Raw genomic sequence first — 23,703 nt, forward strand, 5'->3', positions numbered from 1 at the left:
TCATCTGAAAAGGATTTCAGTATAGGTGGGAAATTTAACGTGAATGTGTCACTCATAGAATGGGCTATATTAGTGCCCAGGTAACGTATATATTGTTTGTTCCATTTAAAAGGAAACTTCTGTTCCAGATCTTGCCTCACCTGCTCAGGTATCCCTACATTGTAGGCTTCGCATTTATCTAGATTTATCTTAGTGCTTCATTTTTTACAATAATTATGTATAAATGGTTTAGTCAGTGTTTGCCCATTGTAAAATCTTTCCTCTCCCTGATTTACATTCTGACATTTACCACCTAGTGACATTTTTACTGCTGGCAGGTGATGTCAGTGGAAGGAGATGCTCCTTGCTTTTTTGGCAGTCAGAAACAGCTGATATTTCCCACAATGCAATGAGGTTCACAGACCGGAAACTGTTAGGATCATGGTCCTGACATCACACTGTAGGAGGGGTTTCACCACAATATCAGCCATACAGAGCCCCCTGATGATCAGTTTGTGAAAAGGAAAAGCTTTCTAATGGGAAAGGTGGGATCAGCTACTGATTGGGATGAAGTTCAATTCTTGGTCACGGTTTCTCTTTAAAGGACACAGCCAAGCTTGTAAAATAAATGAAATCTACTTACCCGGGGCTTCCTCCAGCCCCTAGCAGCTGATTGCTCCCACGCCGCAGCTCCACTGTCTGCCGCTGGCTCTCGGCGCCTCGGCAGGCCTTCTTCTATTGCGCCTGTGCGAGCGCCGCTGTCAATCAAATCCACGTTGTCCGGTGTGTATTGCGTAGAACTACTGCGCCTGTGCAGTACACTCCGGCCACGTGGACTTGATTGACAGAGGCGCAGTAGAGGCCTCGCAAGGTTGTCCTCAGCCCCGGGAGCCAGTGGCAGAGAGCGGAGCTTCCTTGTGGGACAGACCAGCTGCTAAAGCCTGGGTAAGTAGATTTCATTTCTTTTTTCTAGCTCGGACCTTCCCTTTAAAGGGAACCTTAACTGAACGGGGGGTAAAGAGTTTCACTTACCTGGGGCAATTACCAGCCCCCTGCAGCAGTCCTGTGCCCTCGGAGCCGCTCTGGAATCCTCCGGTCCCCTGCTGTCACTTAGTTTCGTTTTTGACGACTCACCAGTCGGCCGGCCGCCATGCGTATTATTGGACGCATTCCCTACTGCAATTAGCGATGTTGCGGACGGCAACACGTACAAAAATACGCTTTGCCGCATTCCGCCCGCGTAGATATGCGGCAAAGCGTATTTTTGTACGTGTTGCAATCCGCAACAGCGCTAATTGCAGTAGGGAATGCGTCCAATGCGCATGGCGGCCGGCCGACTGGTGAGTCGTCAAAAACGAAACTAAGTGACAGCAGGGGACCGAAGGATTCCAGAGCGGCTCCGAGGGCACAGGACTGCTGCAAGGGGCTGGTAATAGCCCCAGGTAAGTGAAACTCTTTACCCCCGTTCAGTTAAGGTTCCCTTTAAGTTCTCATGATGGTATCACGGAATTGTGCAGCTGCTAAGTGGCTGGATTGTGTACTGGTTAAGGGCAGAGCCTCTGACATATGAGACTAGGGTTAAAATCTTGACTATTCATTAAGCCAGTAACTGTTCAGTAAGAAATCCTTATGCAAGACTCCCTACCGTTGCAGGGTGGCAACCTGGGAATGGCTGCAGCTCTCAAGCGTTTTGAGGCCAAAGGTGCTATATACACTAACCTTTCATCAACCATCACTATGGTCAAGTATAACCCAGGGGAGAGTTCCAAGCTCTTGCTGCCTAATGGCAGTGCTTTTTAATAAATTCTGGCCAGATTTGCATCATCACTTGTGTCATCCAGTGATCTCCAGCTCAAGAGAACTTGAAGACAGTCCTGTATTTACCACACAAGAGCCTATAGATACAGATGTCTTTGCACCTTGGACTTCGCCCTCCAAGAACCTACAAACCCCTCACCGAACTGCACCAAGTGTGCTGGCTGTCACTTCTCCCTTACTTCCCTTGCCCGTCATGCATAACTACAGATGTCCCTTAGCATTAGGTAGCCAGAGGTTCCCTCAGTATTAAGCAGCTAGAGGTGCCCCCGACTGTAGGGATGTCTCGTCAGTGGAATGCTGAGAGCTGGGTGAGTAACCTCTTATTTACTCTCTGCTTGGGACTCTGCATAGGGAAGGAGGGAGTGAGCCACTTTTCTATCAGGCGCCTGTAGGCATGCACCTACAGTGCCTTATGGTAAATCTGGCCCTGCTTAAAGAGGAACTGGACAACGCACAGAGGTATCTGTATCCAGCATGACCATACATCTGTGGTTTCATTAAGCAGCATTTCCTCAAAGAGTAACTCCAGTGAAAATAATGTAATAAAGTGCTTAATTTTTACAATAATTATGTATAAATTATTTAGTCAGGGTTTGCCCATTGTAAAATCTTCCCCCTCCCTGATTTACATTCAGGCATTTATCACACGGTGACATTTTTACTGCTGGCAGGTGAAGTCACTGGAAGGAGATGCTTCTTGCTTTTTGGCAGTTGGAAACTGCTGTTATTTCCAACAATACAACAAGGCTCCCAAAGTGTGATGTGAGGACCTAAGCTGTGAGGCGCTGACATCACACTGTGGGAGGAGTTTCACCACAAAATCAGCCATACAGCGCCCCCTGATGATTTGTTTGAGAAAAGGAATAGATTTCTCGTGTAAAAGGGGGTATCCGCTACTGATTGGGATGAAGTTCAATTCTTAGTTACGGTTTTTCTTTAAGTCAGTCCTTCCCCAAGTCAAAAGCATTACAAGTTTCAAAAAGGTTGCTATGTACACACAGAGTAACCAAGCATCTCAGGGTGACTCAAGCCACTAGGAATGTATAGGGAGATAAAGGACACCAAAAAGCCTTCCTACAAATAAGCAAAGCTTTGTGAAATTTGCCTTCTTAAAACAGAAGAAAACTTGCAATAATTCAGCTATAAGTGAACATTTGTGGTTACCCACAATGCACCACTACTGAATATGCAAATGATCTTTCGCCCCTGTAAGCCATGTAAGCATCACATTACATACACACATACCAGTAATAAAAAAACCTGTTTTTAGTGTGTCTTGGCTTCTGTTGTTTAGGTCTGTTTCCATGATGCTCTGAATATCCCTGATTACTTTGTAGTCTTTGGCTTTGAAGGCTGTTAGAGCATATACTGTTAGTGGCGTTGTGCTGAGTGAGAGGAAGTCATTGCGTAGTACAAGCAGAAGTGGCTAATAACCTCTTTCCTCATCTTTCTCTTTCTTAATTGCTGTCAGGTCTTGCCACTTCCTGGTACTGGGATGGACCTTCACCTATCTGCTGTTTTTCCGAACAGTAACCTACTTTGACCTTCCAAACCCCACCCCTTTCACCAATGCTGTGCAGTTATTGCTAACTCTGAAGGTAAGTTCATTACATTTACCATGGCTTGCCTCATGTCACCATAGCAACACAGTGCAGTGCTATGGACCTGAGTAAAGATATGTGGTGTTCTGGGACAAATGTTATACTGCTGTAAAGGTGGGAAAAGAACAGTCCTTTGCTGATTTGTCGTTAGAGAGCAGCCACAAAAAATTGTAACATTTAAAATATACTGGTACTAGTCTCCATAGGATGACGCTGACCAAGTTAGTGAAAGCCTCTAAGGATCCAGCGGCCATCTTAAATGTGGGCAAAACGGCAGTGGCAGCACTCTGCTCTATAGCTTGGGCGACACTAAGCACAGGAGGCAGGCACGGGATTGGTGGGCTGTTCATATGGGCGGGTTGTTCGTAAATCTGGGACTACCTGTAGTACATTTCTCCCAGAGTAAAATGCACCATACATTTCTTTGCTCCTATATTGCTGTTCTTACAAAAAAACAGTACAAATATGATGCATCTGACAGGTTTTGGATTGGTCCATCCCCTCATAGGGGATTTTCAGTATTTCCTTTTATTCTTTACAAAAGCACTCCCTGAAAAGAATCTATAAGGATGCCAGCCAGCCTCCCTACTCCGCTTGCGCACTATTTTAGCAGTTGGAGTGAGCAACTGCCGTTCAGGAAGTGATTTTGAAAATAAAGAAAGCCCAGAGAACTCCCTATATAAGGAGATGCATTAGTCCAAAACCTGTCGCTATCACCTATCATGGTGAGTGAGTGCAACATACGAAAAAATACATTTCTAGTGCATTTTACTCTAGAACAAATGTACATTTTATACATATGCATACATGTGCATTTTGAATTTAACATTTTTTCACAATACTGTTTTTTTAAGACTAGGTCCACACTATGCAGGATTGGTACTGTGGATGGTCACAGTAGATTTGATGAATGATCCCTGTGCCTGTTTAAGTATGTTCGTGTCTGTAGAAGCATCTTTTGCAAGGTCCCAGGTTGCACGACTTTTTCAGACACCGCACGGAAAATGGACGTGACATTCTAGCCATGTCCATTTTCCGTGCGGTGTCTAAAAAAAGTCGTGCAACCTGGGACCTTGCATTCCACTATGGTGTTGAACAGATACGTTGAAAATGGACATCTGAAAGGATCTGTTGTCTGTTAATTTTCTTCTCTCCCTTGCAGAAAATGATCCGATTTGAAGAGCAGTGTGAACCTAGCCTTAGAATTCAACATTAATATAATTTACTGCATAGTTCATAAATGCAGTGGCTTGCAAAAGTATTCGGCCCCCTTGAAGTTTTCCACATTTTGTCATATTACTGCCACAAACCTGAATCAATTTTATTGGAATTCCACGTGAAAGACCAATACAAAGTGGTGTACACGTGAGAAGTGGAACAAAAATCATAAATGATTCCAAACATTTAATAAAAAATAACTGCAAAGTGGGGTGTGCGTAATTATTCAGCCCCCTGAGTCAATACTTTGTAGAACCACCTTGATGCATTTACCGCTGCCAGTCTTTTAGGGTATGTCTCTGCCAGCTTTGCACATCTAGAGACTGAAATCCTTGCCCATTCTTCTTTGCAAAACAGCTCCAGCTCAGTCAGATTAGATGGACAGCATTTGTGAACAGCAGTTTTCAGATCTTGCCACAGATTCTCGATTTGGATTTAGATCTGGACATTGGTTGGGCCATTCTAACACATGGATATGTTTTGTTTTAAACCATTCCATTGTTGCCCTGGCTTTATGTTTAGGGTCGTTGTCCTGCTGGAAGGTGAACCTCCGCCCCAATCTCAAGTCTTTTGCAGAATCCAAGAGGTGTCCTTCCAAGATTGCCCTGTATTTGGCTCCATCCATCTTCCCATCAACTCTGACCAGCTTCCCTGTCCCTGCTGAAGAGAAGCACCCCCAGAGCATGATGCTGCCACCACCATATTTGACAGTGGGGATGGTGTGTTCAGAGTGATGTGCAGTGTTAGTTTTCCGCCACACATAGCGTTTTGCATTTTGGCCAAAAAGTTCCATTTTGGTTTCATCTGACCAGAGCACCTTCTTCCACATGTTTGCTGTGTCCCCCACATGGCTTGTGGCGAACTGCAAACAGTACTTCTTATGCTTTTCTGTTAACAATGGCTTTCTTCTTGCCACTCTTCCATAAAGGCCATCTTTGTGCAGTGCACGACTAATAGTTGTCCTATGGACAGATTCCCCCACCTGAGCTGTAGATTTCTGCAGCTCGTCCAGAGTCACCATGGGCCTCTTGACTGCATTTCTGAACAGCGCTCTCCTTGTTCAGCCTGTGAGTTTAGGTGGATGGCCTTGTCTTGGTAGGTTTACAGTTGTGCCATACTCCTTCTATTTCTATATGATCACTTGAACAGTGCTCCGTGGGATGTTCAAGGCTTTGGAAATCTTTCTGTAGCCTATGCCTGCTTTAAATTTCTCAATAACTGTATCCTTGACCTGTCTGGTGTGTTCTTTGGACTTCATGGTGTTGTAGCTCCCAATATTCTCTTAGACAACCTCTGAGGCCGTCACAGAGCAGCTGTATTTGTACTGACATTAGATTACACACAGGTGCACTCTATGTAGTCATTAGCACTCATCAGGCGATGTCTATGGGCAACTGACTGCACTCAGACCAAAAGGGGCTGAATAATTACGCACACCCGACTTTGCAGTTATTTATTTGTAAAAAAAATGTTTGGAATCATGTATGATTTTCATTCCACTTCTCACGTGTACACCACTTTGTATTGGTCTTTCACCTGAAATTCCAGTAAAATTGATTCATGTTTGTGGCAGTAATGACAAAATGTGGAAAACTTCAAAGAGGCCCGAATACTTTTGCAAACCCCTGTATTTCTCAGTTTTACCAATTCTAGTTTAAAAATAAAAAGTGCTACAGTATATAAAAACTATGCCACCAGTTTTGTTCTCCCCCCCCCCCCAGTATAGATAGCCAGATGTGCCCCCAGTATTATCCCCCCAGTATAGCCAGATGTGCCCCCAGGATTAGCGCCCCGGGATTGGCTAGGGGTCCATCAGTCGTTGGTAAATCTATTGCTGTTACGGATGTGCACCTGATCGAACTGATCAAAACGATTTATTTGGGTGGCCATGGTTCGGCATCGATATCTGCCAGATTTGATCATTATGATTGAATCTGCTTAATATCGATGCAAAAAAAATCAATACAATTTTGTCTTTGTACCCTATAATGTAGAATATATATATATATATATATATATATATATATATATATATATATATATATATATATATATATATATATATATATATATATATATCAGGAAGGGGGCAAATCGTTTTTCACACCACTCTATATATATATATATATATATATATATATATATATATATATATATATATATATATATATATATATATATATATATATATATATATATATATATATATATATATATATATATATATATATATATATATATATATATATATATATATACAGTGGTGTGAAAAACTATTTGCCCCCTTCCTGATTTCTTATTCTTTTGCATGTTTGACACACTTAAATATTTCTGCTCATCAAAAACCGTTAACTATTAGTCAAAGATAACATAATTGAACACAAAATGTAGTTTTAAATGATGGTTTTTATTATTTAGTGACAAAAAAAAGCTCAAAACCTACATGGCCCTGTGTGAAAAAGAAATTGCCCCCTGAACCTAATAACTGGTTGGGCCACCCTTAGCAGCAATAACTGCAATCAAGCATTTGCGATAACTTGCAACGAGTCTTTTACAGCGCTCTGGATGAATTTTGGCCCACTCATCTTTGCAGAATTGTTGTAAATTAGCTTTATTTGAGGGTTTTCTAGCATGAAACACCTTTTTAAGGTCATGCCACAACATCTCAATAGTATTCAGGTCAGGACTTTGACTAAGCCACTCCAAAGTCTTCATTTTGTTTTTCTTCAGCAATTCAGAGGTGGATTTGCTGGTGTGTTTTGGGTCATTGTCCTACTGCAGCACCCAAGATCGCTTCAGCTTGAGTTGACGAACAGATGGCCGGACTTTCTCCTTTAGGATTTTTTGGTAGACAGTAGAATTCATGGTTCCATCTATCACAGCAAGCCTTCCAGGTCCTGAAGCAGCAAAACAACCCCAGACCATCACACTACCACCACCATATTTTACTGTTGGTATGATGTTCTTTTGCTGAAATGCTGTGTTACTTCTACGCCAGATGTAACGGGACACGCACCTTCCAAAAAGTTCAACTTTTGTCTCGTCAGTCCACAAGGTATTTTCCCAAAAGTCTTGGCAATCATTGAGATGTTTTTTAGCAAAATTGAGACGAGCCTTAATGTTCTTTTTGCTTAAAAGTGGTTTGCGCCTTGGATATCTGCCATGCAGGCCGTTTTTGCCCAGTCTCTTTCTTATGGTGGAGCCGTGAACACTGACCTTAATTGAAGCAAGTGAGGCCTGCAGTTCTTTAGATGTTGTCCTGGGGTCTTTTGTGGCCTCTCGGATGAGTTTTCTCTGCGCTCTTGGGGTAATTTTGGTCAGCCGGCCACTCCTGGGAAAGTTCATCACTGTTCCATGTTTTTGCGGATAATGGCTCTCACTGTGGTTCGCTGGAGTCTCAAAGCTTTAGAAATGGCTTTATAACCTTTACCTGACTGATAGATCTCAATTACAGTACTTTTGTTCTCATTGTTCCTGAATTTCTTTGGATCTTGGCATGATGTCTAGCTTTTGAGGTGCTTTTGGTCTACTTCTCTGTGTCAGATAGCTCCTATTTAAGTGATTTCTTGATTGAAACAGGTGTGGCAGTAATCAGGCCTGGGGGTGACTACAGTAATTGAACTCAGGTGTGATAAACCACAGTTAAGTTATTTTTTTAACAAGGGGGGCAATCACTTTTTCACACAGGGCCATGTAGATTTGGAGGGTTTTTTTCTCACTAAATAATAAAAACCATCATTTAAAACTGCATTTTGTGTTCAATTATGTTATCTTTGACTAATAGTTAACGGTTTTTGATGAGCAGAAACATTTAAGTGTGACAAACATGCAAAAGAATAAGAAATCAGGAAGGGGGCAAACAGTTTTTCACACCACTGTGTGTATACACACACACACACACACACACACACACACACACACACACACACACACACACACACACACACACACACACACACACACACACACACACACACACACACACACACACACACACACACACACACACACACACACACACACACACACACACACACACACACACACACACACACACACACACACACACACACACACACACACACACACACACACACACACACACACACATACATACATACATACACACACATATACATAAACATATATATATTTTATAGATGGATGGATAGATACCGTATATACTCGCATATAAGCCTCTCCCCTCCCCCACTTTTACAAACAAACAAAAAAACAGTAGAGAATGATTGACCCTCATATAAGCCGGGGGTAGGAAATGCTGGCCGCTTTATTCCCCTAGTGTGTCCCAGTATAGCTAGTATAGTGCCCAGTATGGGTAGGTAGTGCCCCCGTATAGCTAGTATAGTGCCCCCGTATAGCTAGTATAGTGCCCCCGTATAGCTAGTATAGTGCCCCCATATAGCTAGTATAGTGCCCCCGTATAGCTAGTATAGTGCCCCCGTATTGCTAGTATAGTGCCCAGTATAGCTAGTATAGTGTCCTAGCATAGTGCCCCAGTATAGCTAGCATAGTGCCCCAGTATAGTTAGCATAGTGCCCCAGTATAGCTAGCATAGTGCCCCAGTATAGCTAGCATAGTGCCCCAGTATAGCTAGCATAGTATAGCTAGCATAGTGCCCCAGTATAGCTAGCATAGTGCCCCAGTATAGCTAGCATAGTGCCCCAGTATAGCTAGTATAGTGCCCCAGTATAGCTAGTATAGTGCCCAGTATAGCTAGTATAGTGCCCAGTATAGCTAGTATAGTGCCCAGTATAGCTAGTATAGTGCCCAGTATAGCTAGTATAGTGCCACAGTATAGCTAGTATAGTGCCACAGTATAGCTAGTATAGTGCCACAGTATTGCTAGGTCGTGCCCCCCGCCTCCCCTCTCCCCCGCGGCCGCCGCTGCTTTTGCCTTAGCCGGCGCCACTTCTTCTATTCCCCTCCTCTCCGGCTCCGTAGGACAGCAGCACTCTTCACGGCGGCTGCTGTGATGAGACAGGAAGCAGCAGAGAGCGCGGCTTCCTGTAGCGGCGGTTGCCATGGAACCGCTCTCTCTCTCTCTCTCTCTCTCTCTCTCTCTCTCTCTCTCTCTCTCTCTCTCTCTCTCTCTCTCTCTACTGCAGCTGCCTTGCGTGAAGAGCGCTGCTGTGAATTATGGAGCCGGACAGGAGGGGAATAGAAGAAGCGGCGCCGGGTAAGGTAAATGCAGCGATAGGGGGGGGGTGCGGACGACCACCACCACCAGACTCTCATACAAGCCGACCCCCCCCCCCCCCCCCCCCCAACATTTGACCCACTTTTTGGGGGTCAAAAATTCGGCTTGTATGCGAGTATATACGGTAGATAGCCTTTGTACTAGCATTTACCTTTTGGGTTTTACTATACCATGTAACCAAATCTACAAACATCTATTGTACCTTTTTAACTAGCTGTAAGGGGATATAGCGTAACATGTAAGTGGAGGCTGCTGGGATGGGAGCCGGGTCAAAGTCTCTCCTATCACACAAGGTAACTGGAGATTAGAGCAATCAGTCACTACTAATATCTGTTCAGGAATGCAGCCAGTGACACCACACTGGCACCTTTATCTTCATCTGAGCTGACACAGAAGCTGCCCCTCAATGCTCTGATAGTTCCTAGGCGGGCTGCAGTCCAAGGAAACCTTCCCAGCAAAGACTCAAATTTACTGCCCTATATATCTCCACTCAAGCGTCTTCCGCAGAGGTCTGCTGCCTGCTTCTGTTTATTGTGACTTATCTAGACGCAAGACTCTAGATGTATAGCCTTTAAGCCCAATCTACACGATGCGATTCTTTGTAGGATTCGATTACGATTCTATTTACGATCCGATTAAATCCAACATGTCCGATCGGGATTAGATTTGATTCAGTTCGATTTGCCATTGTTTAGCAATGTCAAATCGAATTGAATCGAATCCTGATCAGACATGCCGGATTTAATCAGATCGTAAATAGAATCGTAATCGAATCGTACAAAGAATCGTATCGTGTAGATTAGGCTTTCCATTGCTGGCACCTGAATCTCTTTTGTTTGTTTTTTTTCACCATAAAACCTGAATTTGTTTCATGATCACTTCAGACAACCGTGTACCAGTGATCTCTGTACAGATGTTTGCTGGACTATCTGTTGGGTAGCATGTAATGTCCTATATATATAAAAAAAAAGCAGCCTTATTCTGTATAGCAGCGCTGCCCACACTTTTTCAGTTCGCGAGGTACTTTTAAATTCGCCGAGGCCAGGAGATCTACCAACGTTTCAAATGCGAAGCTTAGCTTAAATGCTGTTACAGCTCTGGGGAAAAAAGCCTCCTAGCTGACAAACACTGGTGGTTGTGGAGACAGGTCATACATGGCCTATCCTATTGAGAGAGAGAGAGAGAGAGAGAGAGAGAAACAATAATGTGATTTTCAGTGGTAAACAGCCCTTAATGTGAAACTGAACTCACACCTTCCGAACTGCTCTAAAAGATAAGCAACAGCATAATACATTTTAATGAAAAACATTTCCTTGTTACAGCTTATAGAAAACCTACTAAGATCCTGAGGTGTGGTTACTTCCTGGTATCCTGGGAGCACAGAAAGGGTTAACCTCCCGTGTTTCCATATTGGCTCACAATATTAGCTCACAACTCAGCAGAGAGCTGACAGCTCAAATTACACTAGCTCTTTAATTGCAGGTAAAGGAGGATTAGACAGGCTGCTCTCTATAAACAGGATACCCGATACTGGTGGCTTATTGCTGGCATAATTTTGTTATAATTGTCATCCAATATATATGTGTCTAGACACTTAGAATTCTGTTCCTAATACCTGCCATCTGATTGGGTTAGCCTCAATTTTTTTTCTATTTTGCAGCTTGTGAGTTTAGCAAATGAGGTGCAGGAATACTGTAGAGCCAAGAAACAGGAAGTGGCCTCTTTCTCAAGTCACTCAGCCATTGGTGTGATACCCAAGATTCCTAGCCTGTTGGAGTTCTTTTTGTATAGTTATTGCTACATTGGGCTAATGACAGGTAAGTAAACACGGGGATTGATGGGGTCAGAGTTATACGCATGGATATAGTCTAACACATGGATTCACTCATGCTATTTTAGAACACCGCACATGCACAACAGTGTATGCAAATTAAAACTTGCCATTCAAAACTTAACTGTTAAATGTACAGTATAACTCGTAAAATGATCGCGCATATAACGCAGGAGCACACACAACTATTTAGTCTGTTACCTGCTTGCTTGGTATCTTATGTGATGTTGGATTAAAGGAATCCTGAGACGTCAGGTATTGCAGTATTTACCGTATACTTACCTGAGGCTTCCTCCAGCCCCATGTGGTCTGTGGGCTCCCTCACCATCCTCCCTGGCTGCTTCTTTCTCCCCTGGTCACCTCCGCTAATTTCGGCAGTTGTGCTCTGCTGCCTGGCTGCTCCCTACATCACGTTCCCGTGGCTGGGAGCGTTATGTGCCGGCGCAGTAGTACTTGAGAACTGGCCGCGGTTGTCTGAAATAGCGGAGGTGGCCAGGAAGGACGGCGAGAGAGCCCACAGTCCACATGGGGCTGGAGGAAGCCCCAGGGAAGTATAAATACTGTTGTACCTGCCATCTTGGGTACATTTTAAGAGATTCAAAATTTTGAGCAGTAAGAAGACTTTACATGTATAAACCGTGAAACACGCATGGTGCACTAAAATAACGTGTATACATCCATCTCTTACAGCATAGCACTGCTCTGTAAAATAGCCTTAATGTCTGATACTTATTTAACCACTTTGTCCTCCTTGACGTATAAAAACGTCAAGGAGGACAGGCGCGCTCCCGCGGCCGATCGCGCACACGCACTCTCGGCCGCAGAGTCGGTAGCCACGGAATCAATGTATCGGGCTGGGGAGCCCGATCATTGATTCCTCTCCCCCGCTGAAAAAGCGACAGCTTCTCTCGGAAGCTTCGCTCTTTCTGAAGCTGTGTCCCTCTAAGCGTACATTGTACGCTTAGAGTGACGTCATGTAAAAAAAATCGAGATTGCCATCTTGTGGCCAAAAAGTAAAACTACATGTAAATGCCCAAAAACATTACAATACACCAATATTTCCCCAAATAAAACGCTTTTAAAACCCACCCTCCCAAAAATGCCCACATAAAATGTTTAATAAAAAAAAACAAAAAAAACATTACTATAAAAAAACAAAAACACATAAATATTTACCTAAGGGTCTAAACTTTTTAACCACTTTACCCCCGCGCGTACGTATTTCTCCACCCCTTTTTCCATCCTTTAACAACCAGGGACGGAGAAACACGTACTTTCCGCGTTCCCGACGCTGCCCGCGCTCCCGCTTGTAAACACGCCGCCGCCCGCTCGCCCAGAGATCAATGAACGGGAAAATCCATTCCCGTTCGTTGATCTAAGCCCCGCAATGATCAGCTGCTCTCCTATGGGCAGCGCGATCATTGTGAGAAAAAACTCACGTGTCCAGCCTCCTTATACTTCCTCTTTCTGGAAGCTTGGAGGTCGCATTAAAACAAAAAGTTACTGTGGCCATCTTGTGGCCAAATAGTAAACTACACCCTACACATTTTTCACATACAAATAAATGACTTTTACACATAAAATTAACTCATTACCTCCCACACTCCCCCTTTTTTTTTTTGTAATTAAAAAAAAAATAAAAAATTTACAATTAAAAAAAATACATAAATAGTTACCTTAGGGACTGGACTTTTTAAATATTTATGTCAAGAGGGTATAACACTGTTACTTTATAAACTATGGGCTTGTAATTAGGGATGGACGCAAAAATGAAAAAAATGCACCTTTATTTCCAAATAAAATATTGGCGCCAAACATTGTGATATGGACATAATTTAAATGGTTTTATAACCGGGACAAAAGGGCAAATACGTTTCATGGGTTTTAATTACAGTAGCATGCATTATTTAAAAACTATAATGGCCGAAAACTGAAAAATAATTAATTTTTTCCCCACATTTTTCCTATTTTCCCATTAAAACACATTTAGAAAAAAATAATTCTTGGCATAATGTCCCACCTAAAGAAAGCCTAATTGGTGGTGGAAAAAACAAGATATAGTTCATTTCATTGCGATAAGTAATGATAAAGTTATAGACGAATGAATGGAAGAAGCGCTGAAAGGTGAAAATTGCTCTGGTGCTCAGGGGGTAAAACCCCTCAGTGGTGAAGTGGTTAAATATCTATGTAAAGATGAAATATTTCTCTCTATTTTTTTTTTATAAGCTTGTAAATAGTGATGTATGCAAAACGGAAAAAATGCTCTTTTATTTCCAAATAAAATATTGTCGCGATACATTGTGATAGGGACATAATTTAAATGGTGAAATAACCGTGACAAATGGGCAATAACAATACATGGGTTTTAATTATGGAGGCATGTATTATTTTAAAACTCTAATGGCCGAAAACTGACAAATAATGAATTTTTTCATTTTTTTTCTTCTTCTTCCTGTTAAAATGCATTTACAGTAAAGTGGCTCTTAGCAAAATGTACCCCCCAAAGAAAGCCTAATTGGTGGCGGAAAAAACAAGATATAGATCAGTTCATTGTGATAAGTAGTGATAAAGTTATAGGCTAATGAATGGGAGGTGAACATTGCTCGGATGCATAAGCTGAAAACGACTGAGATGTTAAGTGGTTAAAGAGGAACAGTACTGTAAATAATGAATAAAATTGCTTATTTTTATATATATATAATGGGATGACCTACCTTTCAATCCGCCAAAATTGGTAAGAATGATCTACTGGGAATGCTACCGAATCTGTCGCAAGGGCATTAATGGCATTCAATATCGCAGCGCCTGCCGGACCAACTGCCAAGTGTATATGTGTACTCCCCTCCATTTTCATGTGAAGTGTAGAAGCTTCCACTGTCAGTGCAAATCGTGGCCTCCTCAGGTGTCTGGCGTCACCGCGAGTGCCTGTACCAAGCAACACCAGCGCATGTAGCAACGGCACTATGTGTCTGTGTTAGGGGTACAGGTGCTCGCGGTGATGCCGAATACCTAAGGAGATTTGTTTGACCCCCTTGGAAGCCGTAGTCTGTAACATACAAAATGGTAACGTAACTATACTGGGGGGGGCTGCAAAGAGGATTTTAAAATACACAGAGATGCGTATAGTTCTGGAAGGTGACACTCTTTTACAGTTACACTTTACATGTTCTATCACTTTAATGGTCAATGGCAGACAGATATATTAATAATCCTCCTTCAGTCCATCAATAGGCTCAATAAATAATGATTAAATGTATTTTTATGTACAGCCAGTAACATTACCTGATTCTGTCTGCATGTACGGTAATCCTTTCACAGATCCCACAAGACTGGAAGGTGGGGGGAGGGGCTTAACTGAGAGACAACCAAGCTCTAGTAGTGCAATGCAGTGCCTAAAATAAGGGCAAGTGGCTATCACTGTAATCGAATTTGCTGGAGATCGATGCCCTAACATAACCACCCAGCCATATGGCTGCGTTCACACAAAAGGTGTACAGTTCTAATCCAGTCAGGTAAAACTGATGCAAAACTGACAGGACTGGGTTCTTTTTTATTTGTGAACCAAGGCTAATGGATCAGATTATTATCCGAGAGAGATCTATCTGATGATTGAACCTGGTGGCTTTCTACTGTATCAGTGTATAGCCACCTTTAGAAAGCGGGAGGTAAGGGTCTTCGCTGCAGATTTATCAAAACCAGGGTACCGAAAATTGGAGCTAAAGGATTCTGATTGTACACTTAGGCCTCTTTCCCACCAGGACGTTGCGTTTTAGGCGACATTATAGGTCGCATAACGTGCCCCTAACGCAACGCCTGGTGGTGTTGGAGGAGCACGCTACCTAGAGCTGCGTTATGCAGCTCTTGGTGTGCCTTTTTTGTGCTATGCGATGTGGAGACAACGTGATCCGCATCACATGGTCCTGCCAGCCAATCGCTGCACAGAGTGGCCGCTCCAGGAAGTAAACGCTGCATGTCACAGTGCAGTGAATATTCATTAGCCATGTGGCTGGCCGCGGAGGAGGTGGGTAGACCTCCTCCTCCAACATTACTAAGCATGTGCAAACAGTCTAAAGCGGGTTACTTTCATTTGACGTGCAGCATTACAATGTAACGCAACGTGGGCACTGTGAACAGCCCATTGATTTTTCATTGCTGTGCGGTGGGCTGCGTTACAGGCTGCTCTAAGGTGCACCTGTAATGTCCCACTGTGAAAGTAGCCTTAGAGTAACTGCTCCACTATTGCACCTGTTTTGAACCCGTTTTGCCACCTCTTCTTTTGATACATTAGTTCCTCTGTATAAGACTCAAGACAGAAGTAGTCCAAATCTAGCAGTGTGCTGCTTTCAAATTAAAATGAAATATTCTGCTGCTATGACGTTACTTTATGGCAGGGGTCAGGAACCTTTTTGGCTGAGATGGCCATAAACTCCACATATATTAAAATATAATTCCGTGAGAGCCATACAATATGTTTCAAACTGGCACAGTGCGCATGCACTGCAGAGGGCTCACGTCCCTGCTGCCATGGTGATGTGTATACACTTGATCCTCTGGGCAGTGGAAGTGTCAGAAAAGTCTTCAGCTTCTCTTGGGTTTCAGCAACATCAGCAATTTCCCCGAGAGCCAGACAGGAGAAATACAGACTAACAGTTGTACAATTAGCTAGCTGACTTGAGGGTTGGTTCACTTTATAGGATGAGATCCCCGCACTTTGACCCAATAGGCTGCCTGTCAAGTGACTGGCAGCCTATTGGGCCAATCACAGTGCAGGGATCTCGTCCTACAAAGTCACTGGACCTAACAGGATCCAGGATGGGACAATTGGACCTGCCGTTTTTGGGGAGAGCGCGAGTAACTTTAAAAGTGACTGCTACAGCAGTAGCACGCCTAATTTGAAAATTTTACTTGCGCTGCCACACAAAGCTGCGCTGCTTGAGCAGTGTAACTTGGTGAATCAACCCCTTCCTAATTTGTATGCGAGCCAGATGCAGCCATCAAAAGAGCCACATCTGGCTCCAGAGACATAGGTTCCCTACCCTTGCTTTAGGGTCAAAAGCAGACTGACTGACTATAGTCAATAACAAAGTTGGGGACAGGTTTTAGATAGTATGTGTTATGCCAGACTCTATACCTGCCTTCACATAGAATTTTTTTTTTTCCCTGAAAAAAAGGTGACTTTTATTGTCTCTTTGTAGGCCCTTTCTATCGATACAAGACTTACCATGATTGGTTGCACCAGATCTGTTCTCCGGACATCCCGAGCTGGAAGCCCATGATAACGCGGCTGAAGCTGGCCCCAGTGTATGGCGTCTTGTTCCTGATCACCTCCCATTACTTCCCTCTGGAGTATGTGAAGCAGGATGAGTTCTATGAGCGTGCATTCTTGTACCGCCTCTTCTACATGGTTCCCATCTTTTTTGTTTTCCGGATGAGGTTTTATGTGGCCTGGATATTTGCAGAATGCGGCTGCATCTCTGCGGCCTTCGGTGCCTACCCTGTCGCTGCTAAATCTCGATCTGGCGGAGGCCCTACCGTAGAATACGCTCCGCTGGAAAGGTAGGTGTTTACTGATTTGGGGTGGGTTTAATTTGATACAGTGACTCAGCTACATGTTGGGGTGTTTTCTTTGTTTTACTCTTTTTCTACTTACTTACATGGCTGTGGTGCTCATTGCTTGCTTTTATTATATTCTAAATCGCCATTTTAGAACATGTATGCAAGTTAGACTTCACTCTGCTGTGCCTGCATGCTTGTCCCAGGCCTGTAACTCATGAATTATCAAAGCAAACAAAAAAATCAGTTTGAGGCCTGGGGCCCACTACAGATCTGCAAATGCTTAGCATTTTGGCTAGTGGTTGCTGCAGCGATTTTTGGCGTGATTTGTACAGTGTTTAGAAGCACGGTACAATTTACTGCCGGCGACTGTACAGCGCTTCTAATATCTATCTATCTACTGTATCTATATATCTATCTGTATATATATATATATATATATATCTCTATATATATATATATATATCTATCTATATCTATCAAAAGTAAAAATCTATTAACCCTTCGCACACTCACATGCAAATGTTCAAACAATTGCATTCACAGATTCACTCATCCAGGCACAACTGTTAGCTAAATTAAAAGCCAGGGTTTTAGTTCACAGAAGAATGCATTCTTATGCTTAATCACCTATACTGCGCAGAAGTACCCAGGTAAACATAGGTGTCCTAACTCTGGCCCTGTAACATGCATAGTGCAGACATGCAAACACATTCATTGCATCAAACCTATCAATGGATTAGGAGCACACATCCTAACTTCCTCTCCTGGGAAAGACAGTGCATCTTACCAATCGCACAAGGGAGCTAATGTTATGTGTCCATGTGCACCATGCGCATACACCAGCATAAGCTGTCTGCATGCTGACAAACATACAGGGGAAGGGGGGAGTGCACCGAATTGGACCCTAGCCACAGGGGTCAATGATAAGAATAAACATACATATATCCATGCATGTCTGCACTATGCATGTTACAGGGCCAGAGTTAGGACACCTATGTTTACCTGGGTACTTCTGCGCAGTATAGGTGATTAAGCATAAGAATGCATTCTTCTGTGAACTAAAACCCTGGCTTTTAATTTAGCTGTAGGGATAACAGTTGTGCCTGGATGAGTGAATCTGTGAATGCAATTGTTTGAACATTTGCATGTGAGTGTGCGAAGGGTTAATAGATTTTTGCTGTTTTCTAGCCACACCCCCTTCAGCACCTCCCTTTCCCTAATAATTTATTTAATGTCCTAACTAGAGGCGATGTGCCTGGATATATGTATGTTTATTCTTATCATTGACCCCTGTGGCTAGGGTCCAATTCGGTGCACTCCCCCCTTCCCCTGTATGTTTGTCAGCATGCAGACAGCTTATGCTGGTGTATGCGCATGGTGCACATGGACACATAACATTAGCTCCCTTGTGCGATTGGTAAGATGCACTGTCTTTCCCAGGAGAGGAAGTTAGGATGTGTGCTCCTAATCCATTGATAGGTTTGATGCAATGAATGTGTTTGCATGTCTGCACTATGCATGTTACAGGGCCAGAGTTAGGACACCTATGTTTACCTGGGTACTTCTGCGCAGTATAGGTGATTAAGCATAAGAATGCATTCTTCTGTGAACTAAAACCCTGGCTTTTAATTTAGCTGTAGTGATAACAGTTGTGCCTGGATGAGTGAATCTGTGAATGCAATTGTTTGAACATTTGCATGTGAGTGTGCGAAGGGTTAATAGATTTTTGCTGTTTTCTAGCCACACCCCCTTCAGCACCTCCCTTTCCCTAATAATTTATTTAATGTCCTAACTAGAGGCGATGTGCCTGGATATATGTATGTTTATCTATCAAAAGTATTCGGCTCACTTGAAGTTTTCCACATTTTGTCACATTACTGCCACAAACATGAATCAATTTTATTGGAATTCCGCATGAAAGACAAATACAAAGTGGTGTACATGTGAGAAGTGGAGTGCAGATCATACACGATTCCAAACATTTTTTTTACAAATGAATAACTGCAGAGTGGAGTGTGTGTAATTATTCGGCCCCCTGAGTCAATACTCTGTAGAACCATCTTTTGCTGCAATTACAGCTGCCAGTCTTTTAGGGTATGTCTCTACCAGCTTTGCACATCTAGAGACTGAAATCCTTGCCCATTCTTCTTTGCAAAACATCTCCAGCTCAGTCAGATTAGATGGACAGCGTTTGTGAACAGCAGTTTTCAGATCTTGCCACAGATTCTCAATTGGATTTTGATCTGGACTTTGACTGGGCCATTCTAACACATAGATATGTTTTGTTTTAAACCATTCCATTGTTGCCCTGGCTTCATATTTAGGGTCATTGTCCTGCTGGAAGGTGAACCTCCGCTCCAGTCTTTTGCAGTCTCCAAGAGGTTGTCTTCCAAGTTTGCCCTGTATTTGGCTCCATCCATCTTCGCATCATTTCTGACCAGCTTCCCTGTCCCTGCTGAAGAGAAGCACCCCCAGAGCATGATGCTGCCACCACCATATTTAACAGTGGGGATGGTGTGTTCAGAATGATGTGCAGTGTTAGTTTTCCGCCACACATAGCATTTTGGCCAAAAAGTTCCATTTTGGTCTCATCTGACCAGAGCACTTTCTTCCACATGTTTGCTGTGTCCCCCACATGGCTTGTGGCCAACTGCAAACGGGACTTCTTATGCTTTTCTGTTAACAATGGCTTTCTTCTTGCCACTTTTCCATAAAGGCCAACTTTGTGCAGTGCATGACTAATAGTTGTCCTATGGACAGATTCCCCCACCTGAGCTGTAAATCTCTGCAGCTCGTCCAGAGTCACCATGGGCCTCTTGACTGCATTTCTGATCAGCGCTCTCCTTGTTCAGCCTGTGAGTTTAGGTGGATGGCCTTGTCATGGTAGGTTTACACTTGTGCCATACTCCTTCCATTTCTGAGTGATCGCTTGAACAGTGCTCCGTGGGATGTTCAAGGCTTTGGAAATCATTTTGTAGCCTAAGCCTGCTTTAAATTTCTCAATAACTTTATCCCTGACCTGTCTGGTGTGTTCTTTGGACTTCACGGTGTTGTTGCCCCCAATATTCTCTTAGACAACATCTGAGGCCGTCACAGAGCAGCTGTATTTGTACTGACATTAGATTACACACAGGTGCACTTTATTTAGTCATTAGTACTCATCAGGCAATGTCTATGGGCAACTGACTGCACTCAGACCAAAGGGGGCCGAATAATTACGCACACCCCACTTTGCAATCATTTATTTGTAAAAAATGTTTGGAATCATGTATGATTTTCGTTCCACTTCTCACGTGTACACCACTTTGTATTGGTTTTTCATGTGGAAATCCAATAAAATTGATTCATGTTTGTGGCAGTAATGTGACAAAATGTGGAAAACTTCAAGGAGGCTGAATAAGTTTGCAAACCACTGTAAGGGGATAAAGGGTGGACATACAGAAGATACTCGGGGAGGTGGGAGGTCAGTAAGCTGTAAATGAGATAGGACTATGATTCATGCATAGCTAGTTAGAAGCAGTTAAAAAAATCAATGCTGCCTGTTATCTGATCCATGTTCCTATAGTACAAGTCTTCTGTCAAGCTCCATGCAACTCCAGCCATTGGCATCTGTTCCACAGCCTGACCTGAGTGTAGTGGCTCCTCTCTGCCCACATTGTGACATCACTTCCTGCCCACCTTACACTCACCATATGTCCGCGCATGACATGATCAGATTCTCCTGACAGGAATTTGTAACTGCTAAAGTTTTGTCCAACTTAGAATGGTGATATGTATACAGTCAGCTTGTGATCACATGATGCTTTTTGAAACTGGACTTTGAAGCAGACCTGAACTCGAAACTTCCTCTCTGCTCTAAAAGATACGTAACAGCATAATAACCTTCAAAGAGAAAAAACATTTGTTACATCTGATACACATCCTGCAATAAATCTGCAGTGTGTCTACTTCTTGCTTTCATGGAAGCAGACATATTGTTAACATCCTGTGTTTACAAATTAGCTGCTCTGCCATGACAGGCGGCTGATACAGCTGAGGATCAAATGACAGATGCTTAGTTACAGATGAGGGAAAATTAGACAGGCTAAACTCTCTAAATAAATACAGGGTGCATTACTATTTGTTTTCCTTGTCTTGTGCGAGATTGCAAGTTTGCTGCAGCACAGTGACACCAAGTGGTGAAGTCAGGCTCTGCAGGTTTAGTGCCCCTCTCCAGATACTTGTTTCCCTATTCTTGTGCAGAGCTTGTTTTATCAATGTATGAACTCCTTTCTTAGAAGTCTTGGATGTAGTGGGCTAGTATCCCCCCTAGCATAATTTGTACACAGAGAAGGCCGTCCTCCATGTGTTGTCCAAACAGGCCTCTGTTATGTAGGCATCAGATTGCAGGATGGTGGGCACAGTAAGACCTGCATCCAGAACTGATCTGATAATTGAGCATGCTGGAAAACCATCCATGACCGCAGCTTTTACTTCCTGCTATATGAATGGGAGTACAAAGCCACAAACTACAACACGATTTTTCAGCAACACCTGCAAATTTTGAGATACAGTTTTCTTTTTTTTTTCCTGAGGTGGGGAAGGATGGAGTACTTATGTGAACAAACATATCTGTCCTTTAACCTCCTGAGCATTACGCCGCTCAGGAGGTTTTGCATTTAGAGTCCCCCTGAAGATTCTAAAAGATTTATTGCCCCCACAAGCTGTAGCTAGCACTAGACTAGTTAGCATAAGCAGCCAGCACCCTCCGATCGCCGCCGCTCCCCCGATTATACTTTACCCAGCCTGGATCCAGCGATCAGTGCAGCCTCCCTGCACAGCTCCGGTCTTCACTATGGGGAGGATCACACATGACGTCGCCGACATCATGACGTCATGCGCAGGCTGGAGCTGTGCGGGAAAGGCTGCGCCGATATCTGGAGCTGGGGGGGGCAATGATTAAGTGGCTGGATCGGGGGATCAGCGGCAATCGTAGGGTGCCGGCTACTTATACTAACTAGCCTAGTGCTAGCTACAGCTTGTGGGGGCATTACGTCTTTTAGAATCTTTGTGGGGGACTTGTAATTTAAGCGAGCGGTATGCCGGACACCGTGTTGGGCATACCGCTAAGGAGGTTAAAGGTTAAATCTTGGGGGAAGGGGGGGGGGGGGGGGAGTATAAAAACACCCTCTGCTGACAGTCCTGTCTAGCAGGGTTGGTGTACGTCCTCCTTTGCCTCCCAAAATGCTTCATATTTGATCTATTCCGTCTGGTCCGCACGCCGCATTCTCAAGTGGACATTAAGAATGTGAACTACGCCAGAGTGCGGCCAATACCAGTTTCAAACTGCGCAGGTGGGAGGACCGGGCTGAGTAGATCAAATACGAAGTGTTTCGGGGAGGCAAACGACGCGATCCAACCCTACTCAACAGGACTGTCAGCAGTAGATATTTGTTCTTATACAAATTTTTCCCGGATGTATCCTTTAAATCCTTAAAATCACTATATAGTGCCTTTAGAATAAATAAACACAGCTCCATTTAGTGCACTGACTACTTAGTGAGATGTTATTTTTGATTTTTACAAATGGACAAGACAACACAAGACAAATAACATTTATATTGCGCTTTTCTCCTGGCGGACTCAAAGCGACAGAGCTGCAGCCACTAGGGTGCACTCTACAGGCAGTAGCCGTGTTAGGGAGACTTGCCCAAGGTCTCCTACTGAATAGGTGCTGGCTTACTGAACAGGCAGAGCTGAGATTCGAACCCTGGTCTCCTGCGTCAGAGCCCTTAACCATCACACCATCCAGCTGTGGCTTTGTACAGGTAAATATTTGACAGGCAAGTTGCATGGACAAACAGATGTAATATAGATCAATACACAGCTCTGGTGCTAAGCATACGTAAATGGTTCATTCATCAGATACAGCAGTACCAAGGTATAATAACAGAGAGGGTACTTCTCATGTAAGGGGATAAAGGGTGGACATACAGAAGACACTCGGGGAGGTCAGTAAGCTGTAAATGAATTAGGACTATGATTCATGCATAGCTAGTTAGAAGCAGTTAAAAAAATCAATGCCGCCGCCCGCTTGTTATCTGATCCATGTTCCTATAGTACAAGTATTCTGTCAAGCGTCATGCAACTCCAGCCAACACTGGCATCTTTTCCTCAGCCTGACCTGAGTGTAGTGACCCCTCTCTGCCCACATTGTGACATCACTTCCTGCCCACCTTACACTCACCATATGTCCGCACATGACATGATCAGATTCTCCTGACAGGAATTTGTAACTGCTGAAGTTTTGTCTGACTCAGAATGGTGATATTTATACAGTCAGCTTGTGATCACATGATGCTTTTTGAAACTGGACTTTAAAGCAGACCTGAACTCAAAACTTCCTCTCTGCTCTAAAAGATAAGCAACAGCATAATAACCTTTAAAGAAAATAAAACATTTATTTGTTACAGCGGATACAAATTCTGCAATAAATCTGCAGT

At 43.3% G+C, this 23,703-nt stretch overlaps 1 protein-coding gene across 3 annotated transcripts in view; it reads left to right on the plus strand.

Annotated features, from left to right (window-relative positions):
• The window catches only part of MBOAT7 (membrane bound O-acyltransferase domain containing 7), a 53,507-nt gene that overhangs the window by 24,038 nt on the left and 5,766 nt on the right, over positions 1 to 23,703 (plus strand). For all 3 annotated transcript variants that reach the window (XM_068241220.1, XM_068241221.1, XM_068241222.1), the window contains exons 4-6: positions 3,269 to 3,395; positions 11,495 to 11,651; positions 16,861 to 17,221. In XM_068241220.1, the coding sequence (XP_068097321.1) occupies positions 3,269 to 3,395; positions 11,495 to 11,651; positions 16,861 to 17,221 (645 nt within the window). The remainder of the gene's footprint in view (positions 1 to 3,268; positions 3,396 to 11,494; positions 11,652 to 16,860; positions 17,222 to 23,703) is intronic.

The sequence above is a fragment of the Hyperolius riggenbachi genome, chromosome 6, assembly GCF_040937935.1.
Source record: "Hyperolius riggenbachi isolate aHypRig1 chromosome 6, aHypRig1.pri, whole genome shotgun sequence".
Taxonomy (NCBI): domain Eukaryota; kingdom Metazoa; phylum Chordata; class Amphibia; order Anura; family Hyperoliidae; genus Hyperolius; species Hyperolius riggenbachi.